At 40.7% G+C, this 17,182-nt stretch overlaps 1 protein-coding gene across 6 annotated transcripts; it reads left to right on the top strand.

Annotated features, from left to right (window-relative positions):
* Positions 1-999: 999 nt before the first annotated feature.
* srrm1 (serine/arginine repetitive matrix 1) lies at positions 1,000-17,175 on the top strand. Of its 6 annotated transcripts, none has more exons than XM_061794021.1 (16): positions 1,000-1,158; positions 4,307-4,396; positions 5,130-5,252; positions 9,348-9,518; positions 10,664-10,752; positions 10,837-11,061; positions 11,208-11,390; positions 11,475-11,591; positions 11,709-11,920; positions 13,403-13,489; positions 13,547-13,682; positions 13,783-13,869; positions 14,577-15,017; positions 15,728-15,914; positions 16,079-16,223; positions 16,403-17,175. In XM_061794021.1, the coding sequence occupies exons 1-16, from the start codon at positions 1,138-1,140 to the stop codon at positions 16,414-16,416; spliced, it is 2,328 nt and encodes a 775-aa protein (XP_061650005.1). In that variant the 5' UTR covers positions 1,000-1,137; the 3' UTR covers positions 16,417-17,175. The 6 variants fall into 6 exon arrangements, with proteins under 6 accessions (XP_061650005.1, XP_061650003.1, XP_061650002.1 ...); XM_061794019.1 differs by having other exon boundaries at positions 16,079-16,238; XM_061794018.1 differs by having other exon boundaries at positions 16,079-16,252.
* Positions 17,176-17,182: the final 7 nt, after the last annotated feature.

Raw genomic sequence — 17,182 nt, 5'->3', positions numbered from 1 at the left:
CTCGTTAGTACTGGTATTCAATACTTAAGTAAAAGTACTGATACTTGTGGAAAAAAACTACTCTACTAAAAGTAACCCTAACACTAAAGTACCTCAGGCCACTCCCTTACTTAAGTACAAAAGTACACTCCTATAAATGTACTTAGATGAAAAAGTAAAAAGTAAATCAACATTTTTCAACCCAATAATAGTGAGATTTTTGTATTTCACCATAAGATTGGCATGCGTTGTCTGGAGGCAACAATGGACAAAACAATGAGCAAACAAAAATAAAAATAGGTAGGCTTAATGTGTGCAACTGTCAAGTGTCTTTGAGTCTCTAGAAAAAGGCATTACAAGTCGAATGATTTATTATTGTTATTATGAAATGAAAAGACACGCATTTATTTGTACTATTAAGATATAAAAGTTACATACAGTACAACATAGTTAAAAATAAAAAAGCTAGCTAGGGAATGGTGGGGGCTGACTTAAACTGTCGAAAAAAAAGAAACAATTATAGCTATTTTAATTATTATTTTTTTTAAGAGTTTTGCTTTGGCAGTGGGATAAATATGTTGGAAATGTTATGTTAATGCTCAAACGTGACATCATTTACTGCCGACGGGCTCAGCTAGAATTCAACAAGCTGGATCTCACGCAAAGCATGGCAGGCAGTTTTTACAGAGCCCCAAAATATTGTTACCTATGAAAGGTTAATTCCCAGTTCGGAGTTCCCTTGATGCGATTGTACGACTTGTGTGAAATCGTACGCAGCACAAAGTGCAGCATCAATCCTTGTTATTTTGGTTTCGGTTTTTTTTTCTCGGTAAATTGAACCCTGAACAAGCAACTAAATACATACGGTATCTGTTTAGACCAAGGGAGCAAAAAAATGATCGCGCTTTTAATGAGTCCGTCATATACTACATGTGTACCAAAGTGCAGGCCAAATACGGATAAAGAAACGGCACACGTATTGGTTATGTCATGGCATGAAAGAGGACGAATCGCGGTCTTCCCTTTAGGCAGGCGACTCGAGCGGATGTAATGCATGTGTCGTCCTGCAGGATCGCATTCTTCACGAGGCTGAATACAGAACATCATAGCACCACACGTCTTCACTCAGCGGTCCTCTAACATCTAATTTGGTCAACGATGGACGCGGGGTTCTTCCGCGTAAGCTGCTCTGAAATGTGGTAGATGTAGAAAAGGGTTTTGTGTCGTGATATATTCCTAGCGTGTTATTTGGGCCGGTCGCTATCGAGTTACAGTGTAGTTTTGGGCACCGACTATCAACTGGTGCAAGGCAACAATGCAATTTGCTACATATTCGGTTACACTCTTCTCCTGACAGGGATTAGCCAACGAAGCAGAATTTGTAACATGGTATTGGATAACTATGAATCGCTTTTGAAATTAAATTCACGTGACACTTGAATGAAAATGAGATTCAACTTTGTTAGCCGGTTCCAGAGAAGCGACTAGCCTCGGCTAATAAAGATGGCGCCCGGGCGGTGCATCGTTTCCGTCTCCATGAGCGCGTTGCCGCAACACCGTCGGATAAAATACAAATTGCTATCGTGTCTGTCGTAAAACCAAACCGATGGAACTTATGTTCCCGTGTCCTATGTCATATGTTGAATGCTCTCGGCTGCATCGTCGCCTTTTGCCAGAATAAGTTTAATTTAGCCAGTCGTGGATTTAGCTAAGGCTATCTTATTGCTATCAATGTCATGTGTTCAAACTCCATAAATTAACCTGATCACGGTCACTTCAACCTCTGCTCATCTTCTAACGAGTACTTGGGTTGTGGGAAATATGGTAATAATATTATTTTGTCTGAATTTTGGGATATTTTCTCCAAATAGATACCGATGGGCCTTGGATGTGTTGTGACGAGAGGTGGATAGAGTAGCCAAAAAAATGTCCTTAAATGAAGCCTGCTGTTATACTTTAACTTGACTCAAGTAAAAGTAAAATGTAGTCTTCCAAATAATCGAGTAAGTTAGTATTCATTGGACAATAACTTCTCAAGTGCTGAGTGACTGGTGAATAATTTCTTTTTAAATCAGCATGAGTGTCAAATAGACGAAAATGTGATCAACTAGGAATGTGCAAATTAAGATACTGCCCAATATTATGACTTTAACAAAAACAATGATTAAAAATAATGTATGATTAAATAGTCTTTATGAACTAACAAATTAAGATAACTTCAGCCACAAAAGTGATCTTAAATTTAATTGTCTACACTTGTGAAGAGACTCAGATGACAGCACATGACATCGCTGTTCTTTTTTTTTTTTTTGTAGTCTGTAAAGTAAACGGATTAAATTTGAGGGCAGTGGTGTTGTGCCTCTTTTGACAATAAATTGCACTTTGTTTCTTCTGTTGTTTCTGCCGTGCATCATGTAAATAAGTCACTATAAACTTCTGTGTGGGTCTTTGGGCTCAGGTAATTTCACTAATTCCAACTATACACCAATTTTATTGGCCTGATCGGTATCGGCTGATAATTAGCATCTTATGCTGATCGGCTTTAATGTCGTTATTCGGGTCATTGATCGGCTCCGCAAGACATTTACTCTGCGTCGCCATCGTGCACAGTATATTTGAATCCAAAAGCTAGTTTATTTTTTGCCTTGTCGCATGTCTTTTGACGTAGTACTGTAAATATCTGATGGCCAATGAAGTTATTTATAAAAAAAAAAAAAAAAAGTTGGTGTGGGACAGACAACACGTCTGAGACAGGCAACACGTAATGACTAGACTAGAAGACAAATTTTCTCTTTCAGGATTGCACTTTGTCAGACTATTGCAATAAAATATTGTATTCCGATACCACCGCATCCCGTTTTTTACGATCATTCGGCTTTATCTTGTCAACTCAAATGCGACCGAATACACTTGTTACTGTGGCGACGACAAGAGTGATTCGCACCGACTGTATTGTAAGGACAAAATGGGGAAAAACGTGTGTTGGTGGTCACCGGTGCTCAGGACAGGAGAAGACGTTCGTTTAAGGATTGCTTGAGGTATGTTCACATACTTTTAATATGATACGGCTCGCAAGCAGGCAACAAAACGTTATGTAGCCTAGCAAGCTACTGCTAGCACTGACGGTTCTACGTAAACATGCCGCCGTTCTGTCGAATCATGCTCTATAAAGTTTCGGTGTGGGTGAAGTAATTTAATTACAATAAAGTAATTACAGTAAGTTATTTCTGTCATGTAATGTTTGTTTGACCTGACTATTTGGAATACACGACTTGACTAGAGCAGTGATTCCCAACCTTTATGGAGCCACGGAACATATTTTACAATTGAAAAATCTCACGGCACACCAACAAACAAAATGTCACAAAAAGTGGATTACATTAATTACTGTATTTACTTCCTGCCATCTAATAGAAGACCATTCATTTGTTCTGTCTGTCACTATGCCTCACTGGCATAAATAGATTAACAAAGAATTTTTTTTACTGTAAATATAATTTTTGGGACCAATGAACAGGTCATTTAAATAGACACATTCCTCCATCTTGTAATGTGATCGGTTATCGTTTTTTTAAACTCTGTGTTCGGCCCCAAAAATCCTGATAGCCTTTAATGTCGTCATTCGCTGATGGATCAAGGACGTCATTGATCGGCTCCGCAAAAGGCATTTACTGCGCGTCGCCATCGTGTATAGTATATTTGACTCCAAAAGCTAGTTTATTTTTAGCCTTGTCGTGTGTCTTCTCAATTATCACAAAATTTCTACCTAACCCGCCTCGCTCCTCGGTCAATCTCCTTATCTCCTTTATGTAATTTCTGGTGGGAGGTAGGTTAGGTAGACCTCCATGCATGCTTAAGTTAATTGAAACGCTCCTCAAAATGGCGGCGTGACAACAACTTCTGGGTCGCTTTCAATGTCGCAAGGAATGTTGCAATTAAGAGACATAAGATGAGCCCTTTGTGTGTGGGCATGTGACTACCTGGCGCCGTTTGGTGAAATGGAGTCAAACGTCGCAAGTGGTTACGTTGGGTTGGTGAAACAATCATGTGGCAGTGCCCCAGGTAGAGGTCTATCTGGCAAATAGATCGCGCAAGCGATAATAAATAGATAAAAATACAAGTAGTCAGTGGCATAAAGCGCAACGTAGTAAAAGTAGTGTTCCTTTTTCACGAAAATACTCAAGTAAAATTAAAAATTTTGCAACTTTTCCGACAAGTACAAAATATTAAAACAGTTGGGTAAATGTAGCACATACCTACCAACCACTGGTTGTCACATTGTCCGACTTTGCAATATTAGCTAACATTTGTTAATTTGTTTCTACAGGGCACGAGCGCGGAGCAAGACAACCGGTTTAGCAACAAGCACAAGAAACTGTTAAAGCAGCTGAAATTTGCAGAATGTCTCGACAAGAAGGTATGTACTATCTTCCTATTATATTATTTATTGTTGGAGTCATTGATACCTTAGCATTTACACCAGAGCTGAGCAAAATCTATTCATTTGACTTAATTGCTCAGGATGATATTTAAAAAAAAATGTTTTTTTTAATGTAGGCGCTAGTTTGCAAAAGCAGAGCCAGTGTTGCCAATTTAACCACTTTGTCCGACCCCTTTAGCGACTAATTTTCAAAAAAGCGATGAGCGAGTTTAATAGCTACTAAGAAACAGTCAGCATGAGTGGAATCATATCCACATTGTATTCTGTATGACAAGGAGCTCAGTGGAAGGCAATTGGGCTGAAAATTTGACATGGCGCCCATTGTAAAAAGCCAAACAGCAACCATTTCGTCTGAATTGTCGCTTTACCTCACTGTTACAACTCTACATGAGTAAAGTCTGTGAGAGAGCTGGAGGTTGACAACAGACATGTGTATATATATATATATATATATATATATATATATACATACACCAGCAAATTGCTGCACATTTAAAATAATTCGTTAATTCATTATCAGGTTAACAGTACATATGTTTTGACGAATGGAAGTGGAAGTTGATGCACGTTAATGATGTGGACAAAAACATTCTGGAGTAAAAAAAAAAAAATTTGAAAGCTTGGTTATCAGGAAAAGTAAGGAAAATCCCAGAAGCGATAAACAAAAAGCAAAACTTGTTTTGAATGATGTCATTGTCATTGCTTTTAGGTGGATATGACCAAAGTAAACCTGGAAGTCATAAAGCCATGGATTACTCAACGAGTGACAGAGATTTTGGGCTTCGAGGATGATGTCGTCATAGAGTTCATATTTAACCAGCTTGATGAAAAGGTAATGTTTTTAATTGTGGTTACTTGTTTGTTTTTGCAAAACTGTGTATTTGAGGGAAGTGCTTTCTCATTAAAGAAGGGAAATTGTCAAATTGTGCTCTAATTGAGTGGATAAATTAGCAATTGGTATGTATGATGACAACATAATGTTTTGCTGTTATGTAACAACGTGACTTTATTCAGCATACTTCTAATTATGATGTGATTTATGATTTAAAAGGCCTGAACCAATATGGATGTTATACCTTGCATCAGAAGTATAGCACCAACACCTAATTAGCTCTCTCCTGAGCCCAAAGTCACTGAGCCCAACTCTCCCTTCATGATGCAGTGTGTGTTTTGAGGTGAGTTATATACAGGGATCATTATTATGCCAGTGATAGACACACCTGAAAAATGCCATAAGGACTATTCAGCTCATTCAATTGTCCAGATCCCTTAATATGCAGTTGAAGTTGTAGGCACGTCTCGAGGCAAGTGTGATAGATAACTAACTTTGAAGCGTAACATTTTAACCTAATTTAGCATGAAGCCAGAATGATTTCAACTGACTTCCAATTGAGTCTCATGTATTTTTGTCCTGGTTGTGATACAGATGGGTGTGTCTGATCACATCATGTACTGTATACCCAACCCAATAGGCACTGTATTATCTAATGACAAAACATCACTCATCTTACGTTAGCTCATTCATGTCCATGAATCCTCAGACTTCAGCAAATGTTTTAATTGATTAATTTATTAATTTAGTGATGCTGGCTTTTAGTTTGGAATTAGTCACTCGGAATACTGTAATGTACACTTAAGGGGTAGACTGTGCATGTTATTATCCTATAATTAAAAGTGTAACATTTTAAAATAGTAAATAGAAAATCGAAGCAAGTTGCTTTGTCACGTTGTCTGCCCATTAGAGGAGAGAAGCTGCATTAACATTGAAATTCCTAAATTTTGGTGGTCTGTTGTCAGTCTTCTACTTAGCTATATTTTTTATTAGGATACAATTAACCATATATTCATGTGTGCATATTTTAGCACTGGCTAGATTTGCTAAGTTAAATGGTACTACAAATAGACCATGGTAAGAGATAATTGAATTGACATTGTTGAATAACACCTTTTTTTGTGTTGCTCTGTACTCATTATTGCTTGTTCGTCTCTTGCAATTTAGATAAATGATATAACATTAAGCTCAAGGTGGTTGATTCTCAAGCAGTAGTGAGGCGGAAGCAAGCCAAGGGAGCTCCATGCCCACTGATCCCACGGGACTCACTGAAGACACCGGAACTGTACTTAAAAGTGTTGGGTTTTAATGCACTCTGTATTGTGGCTATTTGTTAAACTCCTGAAGTTGTAGACTATGGGGAGACTGTACAATGGAATGTGGGATGGGAAGGGACATAATTATTACATTACTTCAATGTCAAACACAAGATATGATCATTTCTTCTGTATATACTACTCTGTGTATACATATGTAGGCGCACCAATTGGAACATGATAGTAATATTGCATGCACGTTTTGATCAGCTAGCTGTCACACTTCAGAAAACAGTTTTGAGTTGGAGTTCAAATGAAACTCATATTTAGAGTCCAGTAATGCAGTGGTTCCCAACCTTTTTGGGCTCCAGGACCCCCTGCATATTTTTGATCGACCCTGACCCCCCTGATCTGCGGGGGTAGGGGTGCAATTTCATAGAAACAGCAGGAACTGCATTTTAAATAGCATTATGGCCTTTAAGTAGTGTTTGAGGTAAATTAGCTTTTAGTTGTAACTCAGAACAAAACAGCATACCACAATAGGATATTAACAGAAATATGTAACTGCATTTTTTTTTTGTAGTACCTTTTAGAAATATGTAATAGAATGGTTATGCAGTAGGCCCAGCCACCAGGCGCGCTCCTTCGAGCCCCACCTCCAGGCCTGGCTCCAGAAGGGGACCCCGGTGACCCGCGTCCGGGCAAGGGAAACCTCGATCCACTTATATTTTTCATCATAGGAGTCTTTTCGCCGTGCTTTGTCTGGTCCCTCGCCAAGGACCTGTTTGCCATGGGTGACCCTACCAGGGGCGTGAAGCCACCTGTGGTAGGGGTCGGGTGCAGTGCGAGCAGGACGGTCGCCGAAGGCAGGGACCTTGGCGATCCGATCCCTGGCAACAGAAGCTGGCTCTAGGGATGTGGAATGTCACCTCTCTGGCAGGGAAGGACCCTGCGCTGGTGTGTGAGCTCGAGAAGCTCCGACAAGATATAGTCTGACTCGCCTCCACATACAGCTTGGGCTCTGGTACCAGTCCTCTCGAGAGAGGTTTGACGAATTTCAGATTCAGGAGGAGCAGTGTGGTTTTCGTCCTGGCCGTCGAACAGTGGACCAGCTCTACACCCACAGCAGGGTCCTCGAGGGTGCATGGGAGTTTGCCCAACCAGTCTACATGTGTTTTGTGGACTTGGAGAAGGCGTTCGACCGTGTCCCTTGGGGAGTCCTGTGGGGGGTGCTTTGGGAGTATGGGTTACCGAACCCCCTGGTACGGGCTGTTGGGTCCTTGTACGACCGGAGTCAGACTTTGGTCCAAAATCCGGCAGTAAGTCGGACTCGTTTCCGGTGAGGGTTGGACTCCGCCAAGGCTACCCTTTTGTCACCGATTCTGTTCAGAACTTTTATGGACAGAATTTCAAGCTGCAGCCGAGGCGTAGAGGGGGTCCGGTTTGTGGCCACAGTGCTGTTGGCTTCATCAAGCCGTGATCTCCAACTCTCACCGGAGCAGTTTGCGGCTGAGTGTGAAGCGGCTGCGATGAGAAGACCATGGTCCTCGGTCAGAAAAGGGTGGCGTGCACTCTCCAGGTCGGGGATGAGGTCCTGCCCCAAGTGGAGGAGTTCAAGTATATTGGGGTCTTGTTCACGAGTGTGAGAAGAATGGAACGGGGGATCGACAGACGGATCGGTGCAGTGATACGGACTTTGTATCGGTCCGTTGTGGTAAAGAAGGAGATAACCCGAAAGGCGAAGCTCTCAATTTACCGGTGGATCTATGTTCCTACCCTCGCCTATGGTCACGAGGTGTGGGTCGTGACCGAAAGAACAAGATCCCGGATACAAGCGGCCAAAATGAGTTTCCTCCGCAGGGTGTCGGGGCTCTCCCTTAGAGAGAGGGTGAGAAGCTTGGTCATCCGGGAGGATTTCAGAGTAGAGCCGCTGCTCCTCCACATCGAGAGGAGCCAGATGAGGTGGCTGGGGCATCTGATTCGGATGCCTCCCGGGCTCCTTCCTGGTGAGGTGTTCCGGGCACATCCCACCAGGAGGAGACCCCGGGGACGACCCAGGACACGCTGGAGAGACTACGTCTCTCGGCTGGCCTGGGAACGCCTCGGGATCTCCCCGGAAGAGCTGGATGAAGTGGCTAGAGAGAGAGAAGTCTGGGCGTCCCTGCTAAAGCTACTGCCCCCGTGACCCGACCTTGGATAAGCGGTAGAAAATGGATGGATAGATGGATGGTTATGCAGTAGATTTTAAAAAACGTGGGGGGGGATAATCAGAACCTTGCACATTCAGGAGTTTTCCCACAGCACTTTTCTGCAGATGTTTAACAATAAAAGCTTTATTATGAAATGAATGGTATGTGCTCTCTACAATGGTAGGGGGCTCATAATTTCAAAGAATGCAGATCATGTTAAGTTTGTATTAACAACTCCATGCAGTAACTTAATGCGAATGGGATCTCTATTAAAATAAAAATGAATTACACTTGTGAAATAGATGGAATTAGAGAAAAAAAAGTCATCTTACCTTCTACAGTTTAGGGAGGTAAACGTGTCACATTTGAGTAAAATAATCTTTTTAAAAAGATACTTTATTTTGACGGACTCCTTGCAATTACACCACGGACCCTTGGTTGAGAAACACTGCAGTAAGGGACTAGGATTTTATGAATTTTAGTATTAATTGTTGTGCAGATATCGACAGTCACAGGTATAGTTTGTGAGAAATGACAGGTAGGCACTCCTAATTGAGGGATCCTACCTCTTATGTATTTTTTGTTCCATTATTTCAATAGCAATGTTTTCTCTCTCTCGCTCTCTCTCCCCTGCTTCGTGTGTTTTGCAGCATCCGGATAGCAAGATGATGCAGATTAACTTGACTGGTTTCCTGAATGGGAAAAATGCTAGAGAGTTCATGAGAGACCTCTGGCCCCTGTTGCTGAGTGCCCAGGAGAACATTGCTGGCATCCCAACTGCATTTTTGGAGCAGAAGAAGGAAGAAATCAAGCAGAGACAGGTGAGATTAAACATTTAATAGGCATAGTGAGTTTGTTAACTAAAATGCTGATGTGTTAACCTTAGAGCTGCACGATATTTTGTTTGAGCATCTTCATTGCGATGTACGTGTGACAAGTAGCCACATTGCAGGGTCTACTGCGATGTTGGTATACTGTAATATACAGTGAAGTAACTGTAATTGTAAAAGTGACCAGCAGAGGGTTCTGTTTGGATATGCTCGAAAGATTAAAAGAATGTACACATCCTGCATTTCCTATTTCGCTTTAAGAATGAAACTCGACAGGCATGTGGCAGCTGTGCGAGGTGTGTTCAGGGCCATTGTGTAAATGGGAGTGAATGTGTTCTTTTGTAATGAAGTACATGTAGAAATGTATTACTACGAAAGTTATTTGTATCAGAATGCTTTAGTTAAAACACTGTACAATCACACTGTGATAATATGGAATTAATTTTGTTTTGCAATATAAGAAAATATAAGAATAGATACATTGATAATATGCCGGTAGTCTTCCAGACCTGCTAGGAGTTCAGTTATTAATGTCCTTTCTCCATCATTCCTTTCATACTTTGTTGTGTATTTTTGTTTGCCCATCAAAGACAAAAGCCCCGTTTTTGATTCCTTATTTAAAAAAAAAAAAAGTCGTTTTTGTGATTGTAGGATGAAAGCTGCAGCTGGCTGCTAGTCTGGACTGAATGGGTGACAACAATGAGAAAATGAAATACCAGGTTAATAGCCCGTCAGCAACATATTGGGGAAAAAGAAGAAAAAGAACTATGAACTCTAGGTTGTTTTGGGACCGGTGAAAATGAAAATTATGAACTATGAGCCGAGTTAATTTTTTGTAACGATGAACCAAACTTTGAACTACTTCGTGTAAAAAATGCCCCCCCCCCCCCAAAAAAAAAAATAGCTGTCATTTGTTTCCAATATCATGCAGCACTAGTTGATATGGTTTGGTCAAAGACAAATATGACAAATGTTTTGTGATGGTGTTACATGAAATGCTGTAGCCTGATGATCACATATGTTGTATGTTCCCAAAATTGCACATACTCACTAACCTTGAATACATTTTTGACCACAAATAAAAACTTAAGAGGCTCAGTTGTCAGGTGTCAATAGAGTTTCGTCTCCTCATACAGATTGAGCAGGAGAAGCTTGCTTCTCTGAAGAAGTTGGAGGAAGACAAAAAAGATTCAAGAGAGAGGGCTCAGTCCAAGAGCCCGAGAAGGTAACACAGTCCTTCTTCTAAAAGGTAGCTGAATGTAGCATAGTTTGTTTGATCCTACTTAGTGTTAACCTTTCCTGTATCCAGACGCAAGACGAGGTCCCCATCGCCACGACGTAGGTCTCCAGTGAGGCGGGAAAGGAAACGTAGCCCATCACGCTCCCCAAGACGTAAAGCTAATCTACCTGGTGGGAGTTCACCTCCTCCACCCTTGATGCAGCTGTCCACAAAACCTGTGGAGCAGCCAATGGAGCCTGACACTTCAGGAAGTGCCATGCCAGAACCAATCATCCAAGAAGCGTCTTCCACCAGGTAAGCGTTGAAACTGCTTGTATCTTTTTCATCATTTACATTTGTGCTAAAAGTAAGATACCACAATGGAATTAGTATTCACAATATGCCTCTACATTACATTAATAATCTAATGATCAAAATAAAACTTGCCTTCTTTCTTCTAGTGAAACTGTTGTGGAGATGGCGAAAGCAGACTCAGTGACTGAAGACAAGGAGATGCCGCATGAGAAAAATAAGAATGAAGAAAGGCCCAAGTCCAGGGAAAGGGAGAAGGATAGTAGAAAGGAAAGACCTCAGCGCCGCTCCCGATCTCATTCCCGCCACCGCAAACGGCGCTCCCGTTCAAGGTTATTTTCCATCATGTAATGTTATGTTGAGTTTCCTTCAAGACTTGTCATAGGTAACCCGAATTATGCTCTAACCTCTTTCAGATCTTACTCTCCACGTAGAAGGCAGAGTCCCAGAAGAAGGTCTCCACGTCGAAGAAGCCCACCCAGACGAGCCCCCCCCAGCTCCAGAACCAGACCCAGGCGTTCTCCTGTCCGGAGGTTAGTCATTGATAATGCTTTGTAACGTTCTGAAAATATATATCCTAAATACGCTGTTTTACTGATTTATTTCCATGGGTTATGCCATCTGTGGGTCTAATTGTGTATGTCCTACAGGAGACGATCTCGCTCTGCTTCATCCTCTGGCAGCAGCTCCTCACGCTCTCGCTCACCTAAAAAAATAATGAAAAAAATATCCAACACGCCTCTACGAAAACAGCCCCACTTTCCTGATGCCTCTATAAGCCCTAGTCCTAGGAAAGACAGGCGATCACCATCACCACACGTCAGAAGGGGCAGAGGTTCGTTGTCCCCTCCCAGATCCTCTGGTAAGAGCTTCAACCTTGCTTGCTTTCCTTCAATGATATGTCCCATTAGGGGATGCAATAGATTCTTAGCTGTTTGTGGAGCATAAACAAATGTGCGGAAAACACAGGTCGCAGTTTCATTTGAAACCCATTGTAAATTTTGTATGTTAGAAAAAGTACCTTAGATCTTTTCAGTTTTGTTGAAGTTATTATTAAAGTTAAAGTTATTATTATTAAATTAAATTTTAAAATAATCTCTTTGTAAGGGAAAAAAGTATGTTAAACCTTATATTGCATATTCTCCGATTGTGCAGGTGATACAGTTTTGGGCAAATGAATCATGCAAGAGAAAAAGTAATCAGTTGTTGAACAACTTTTATAATTTCATAAAATAGATCCCGTAATTTCCCGTGTATAACGCGCACCCATGTATAATACGCACTCCAAAAGTTGACCTAAAAATGTTGGAAAACCTATGTGTAATGCTCTTTTTCAAAGCATAATTTTGCTTATACCAATATGATCAAACATGAAGTATTATCTGTATTTTGTTAGCTTTTTTCAAAGAATTATTCTTAAGTTAAGCACTTTATTTGAACACGTAATCCTTTTTTGTTTTTATTTACTTGCTCTTATTTTGAAATTCACAGCCCTACTTTTATTTAGTAAATTAGAAAACACAGTTGTGCTCATATGTTTGATTACCCAGGCAGAATTTGTAAGATGGGTTCAATTCTTTAAAGAAAACATGAAGGACCAGGCAAATTTTTTATTTCAATGGGATTCAAATTAAACGATGAAGCATATCAGAAAAGTATTATTAAACAAAACACAACCATAAAGAAATTAATGATGGTTGTTGTTCAGTCATCAGTCTTATTTAAAAAAAAAAAAAAAAAATAAAAAAAACATTTCACAAATTCTGCCAGGGTATGTAAACTTAGGAGCACAACTGTACATATATGCAGTCATACGTACCTATCATATTGGAATGAAAGTGTAGGCTTCACCTTTTTTTATAACCACTAGGTGGCGGTGGCATTTTGGAATGAAAGTGTACAGCTTTTTCATAACCACTAGATGGCAGCATACATTTATAAAATGTGAGTTTTTTTTTTCATTTGCCCCTATACTCATGTATAATGCGCACTATTGACGACAATTTTTTGGGGGGAGAAAAACTTGAGAAATCACGGTAAATGTTGTAATATAATAAATAAAGTTGTTGTTTAGTTTAATCGTTGAACAGTCAGGTGAAAAAATGGTCAATTGAAGATGCATCAATCATCCAGTCATAAGTTTGCTTGAGGTTCCAAGCCCACCCATTGTGGCTAGAAATTCACACTTGGAACACTACACTACATTCACACTTAGTAGTGTGAATGTACCCCTAGTTAAAATGTGAAAATCCGTTCACAATATTAAAATCTGTTTCCAGAAAGATGACGATACTTTTTCATGGTGACTTGTCACAGATGGGATATTTTATGCTCTATATTTCAGAGGAAGATAAAAACGAGAGAGGCGCAACTGCAGATTCTGTGCAGCAGAGACGACAATATCGTAGACAGAATCAGGAGTCATCTTCAGGTACGATAAATTTCACTCAGCCAGCCCTACAGCCCTAAAGAATCTTTTTGGTTTCAGATTCAGGATCTTCCTCCTCAGATGAGGAAGCATCCAAGAGACCAAAGGGAGCACCAGGTGCCAGAAACGGTGATGTTAAGAGGAGGCGTAGCCACACTCCTTCCCCGAGAAGGCGACAGAGAGAGGCCTCTCCTAGGTCAGACACATTATGATTATATGCAGATTATTTTGGTTCACTAAGGAAAGTTAATTTAACTTTTTTGTTTTGTTTTGTTGTTGTTGTATTTGACTTTCAGGAAAAGACGTTCACCATCTCCTGGTGCACGCAGACGCCGTTCTCTTACTCCCCCAAGACGTCGCAGGACCCCTTCACCAAGACGAAGGTATTGATTTATTCATAATAGTCAGTATCCGTAGAGATTTTATATACTGTACTTCCTTTTTCATAGTCTTTAATAGGAGTGGAACCATTCACAAAATTCACGGTTCGGTTCGTATCTCTGTTTTGTGGTGGCAGTATTCGGTTTGGTATATGTTAACAGATTTTTCATGCCTTTGGTGTTTGCATGTCTGTTAACAGACGCATCAGGGAAAATCTATTTTTATTAAACACATTATTCAGTTTGTGACTTACACTACATGAAAGTTGAGTGCTTACGTCCTGGTGATTGTATACCCACGAAGTGTTACATTCCAACATATTAGGGTAGCCTAAATAAACAACAATGAGCTGTTTCTGTAAATTGTGGTATGAAAGGAAGATGAGTTTTCAGGGAGTAAGCAATGCTAGCTGGCCAACTGGATGCTGTAGTGGAAGAAATGGGCAAAGCAATGGGGCCGATGCGAACGAAAGGGTGACTCATGGCAGGTGGGTCACGGGACCCCGTTTTAGCCACGCCAAAGAAATTAGCAAAACTGAAATGGTGAAAAACTGTTCTCAGCAATTCTCTTCAAACAACATATTTAGGAATCTCTGAATTTATTATACAGGGTCTTAAATAATTACAAAATAATTAGTGTTACCTGTAATCCTCTGTTCCTGTACAAATGCCAGTAAATCTATATTCTAAATGTCTATGGTGCCTTGCAGGTCTCCTTCCCCACCTTCCCGCAGACGTTATTCTCCTCCCATCCAGCGTCGCTACAGCCCTGTACCGCCTCAGAAGAGGAAATTATCTAACTCTCCTGCTAGACGTGCTTCACCAGGGCACAAACGCCGTCCATCTAGATCGCCAAAACGCAGAAGTTCTCCTGCTCAGCGGAGGCGCACGCCTCCCTCGTCAACATCCCCGCCCAGACACAGAAGAAGCCCCATGACCTCTTCTGTCCGGCAAAGTCGAGATGCACGATCCCCTCCTGTAGCAGCCAATCGGCGCTCCCAGTCCCCTGTAAACCGCAGTCGCATTAACAGAGGTTCCAACAGTCCTGTAAGACAGTTTGAATCCTCCAACCAGCGGAGACACTCACCATCACACAGTGAAAAACCTATCCGAAGAGTCTCCCGCACCCCAGAGCCGCGCAGCAACCACGGGTAAATAAGTCACCACTTGTGGCTTTTTTGGTTCAGTAACATGATTGGCTTGTGTAATGTAGTATGTATACGCACATGGACAAAATTATTGGTAATGCTCTGCTAACAAAAGAAAAAGTCCCAAGGGTCATGGAAACAACTTGAAACTGCCAAAGGTAATGGCAATTAACAGACAATTAACCAGTGAAAATCAGGCATTGCTTTTGAATTCTGGTTCCACATAATTTAAAAAGTAATAAATGAAACAGGCCTGTATAAAAATGATGCTACATCGAGCAAAATTTTAAAAATAATTTGACCATAGACACCTTAAACTAAAGTGTGTCTAACTAGCATCATAGGTGTCTTCAAACTTGTAATCAGTCAGTCTGCCTATTTAAAGGGTGACAAATAGTTACTGTCCTGTCTGGTGACATGGGGTGTACCACAATGGACCACAGAAAGACTTGTCTTAGTGTGCATGTCTTCAAACAATCGTTACATTTACGTGCATCATGCATTTTGTTTGCCCATGACGGAAAAACAAAAAAACCCTGCCAGACCAACACGTATTTATTGTACTAGACTAACTTTTCCACTTATTACTGTAATGGAAAATAGTAAATATGAGTGTTAACTATGAAAACCCTGTTTAATTAAGCTTAACAGTAACCCGAATAATTTGTGGATGGAAACGTAGTCGGTCATGTCAATGTCATTGCTCTTTACAGACTTTCTTCGAGCCCTCAGCCTTTGAGAAGAGTTTCCTCCAGATCTCGATCCCTTTCTCCTCAACCAGCTGCTGTGAAACACCCAGCCCCCACATCTGCCTCCCCCTCACCGTCTCGATCTGCTAGTGCGTCCCCGCCACCAGCCAGAAAGGCCAGCAGTGGCTCTGGCAGCCGATCACCCAGCAAGGTATTCTAATATGTTGATTATTTTTAAAGGGTAATTGCTATTGCCAAATTCTGTGTCAGAGCTAGTGGGACGTTTATTAAGTCCGTGCTGTTTTCAAATTGAATAAATCATTGTTGTCTTAATTTGTAGAGGCCCTTATAATTGGATTATGTGTTGGGTTGCAGAATTCAGATGTTGATGGCAGTGCCAAGAAGAAGAAGAAGAAGAAGGAGAAGAAGCATAAGAAGGACAAGAAGCACAAGAAGCACAAGAAGCACAAGAAGGAGAAGAGTGGCAACGCAGGATCTGGAGAGACCCAGCAGAACCAGGGTGGGGATGAAGATGGTGAATCAAGAAAGGTTATGTCTGTTTGTCATCTTTAGCAACGGAGGTTTTCTGATGACTCTTTAGTAAACGGCGTAGAACATCGAAGTAGATGTGTTGTTGTCTGTCTGGCAAAATGTGCTCCCTCATTTAGTAAAAATAACTACTGGTTGTTCTTTTTTCAGGAATCAGAGAGTGAAGTGGAGGACACGTTGGATGACCTGGAGAAACATCTGAGAGAGAAGGCCCTGCGCTCCATGAGGAAGGCCCAGGTGTCTCCCTCACAGATGTCCTAAATCTCAAGGCTCCCCCTCCCGCCTCCCAACCCTTTTCACATTAACCTTGATGTTTGTGATCAACCTGATTCAACTTAGAATGTACAAACTGTTAATTTTGAGTTCTTTTTTTCTTTTTACAGATTTGGTACATTTTGAGGCATTGCTTTTGTGTGATTTGTCAGCCTACCAGCTAAACTGTAAAAAGCTTGTTGTCCATACCTACTAAATTGATTAGCATGGGAACATAAAAATTGAGGGGTTAATTTCAAGATGTTTTCTTCCCAAAACCAAAAGTAGTTTCCTTTTCAGAAGTGATTGCATGTGCAACGACTGTTTATGATGTGCATGAACCACAGGTTATGGCATTTAGAGGAAAAGCTGCACAGTTATGTGGTTCTGTTACCCTTACAAGTCAGAGCAGTGTCACTACTGTTTAAGAGAAAAAAAAAAAAAAAAGAAAAAAAAATTGTCCTCATAGCAGTGCACAATTGTATTTACCAGTTGGTTTTTGTGGCTTGTTCAAAAAGGATGTTATAATTTATCCAACTCAAATTTTTTTTTCTTTTTTTTCTTTTTTGACATCCGTGCACCAAGCTAATCCATGTGGGACTGCTTTGTTTCGTATTTAGTACACCTTATTTGTCTTGTCATCCTTTCAGAAATTAAAACCTTTTGTAGGATCTCTTT

Source organism: Phyllopteryx taeniolatus, chromosome 13 (assembly GCF_024500385.1).
Source record: "Phyllopteryx taeniolatus isolate TA_2022b chromosome 13, UOR_Ptae_1.2, whole genome shotgun sequence".
NCBI classification, from domain to species: Eukaryota; Metazoa; Chordata; class Actinopteri; order Syngnathiformes; family Syngnathidae; genus Phyllopteryx; species Phyllopteryx taeniolatus.
Note: the sequence above shows the minus strand (reverse complement) of the source record. Positions and strands in the feature narration are given on the sequence as shown.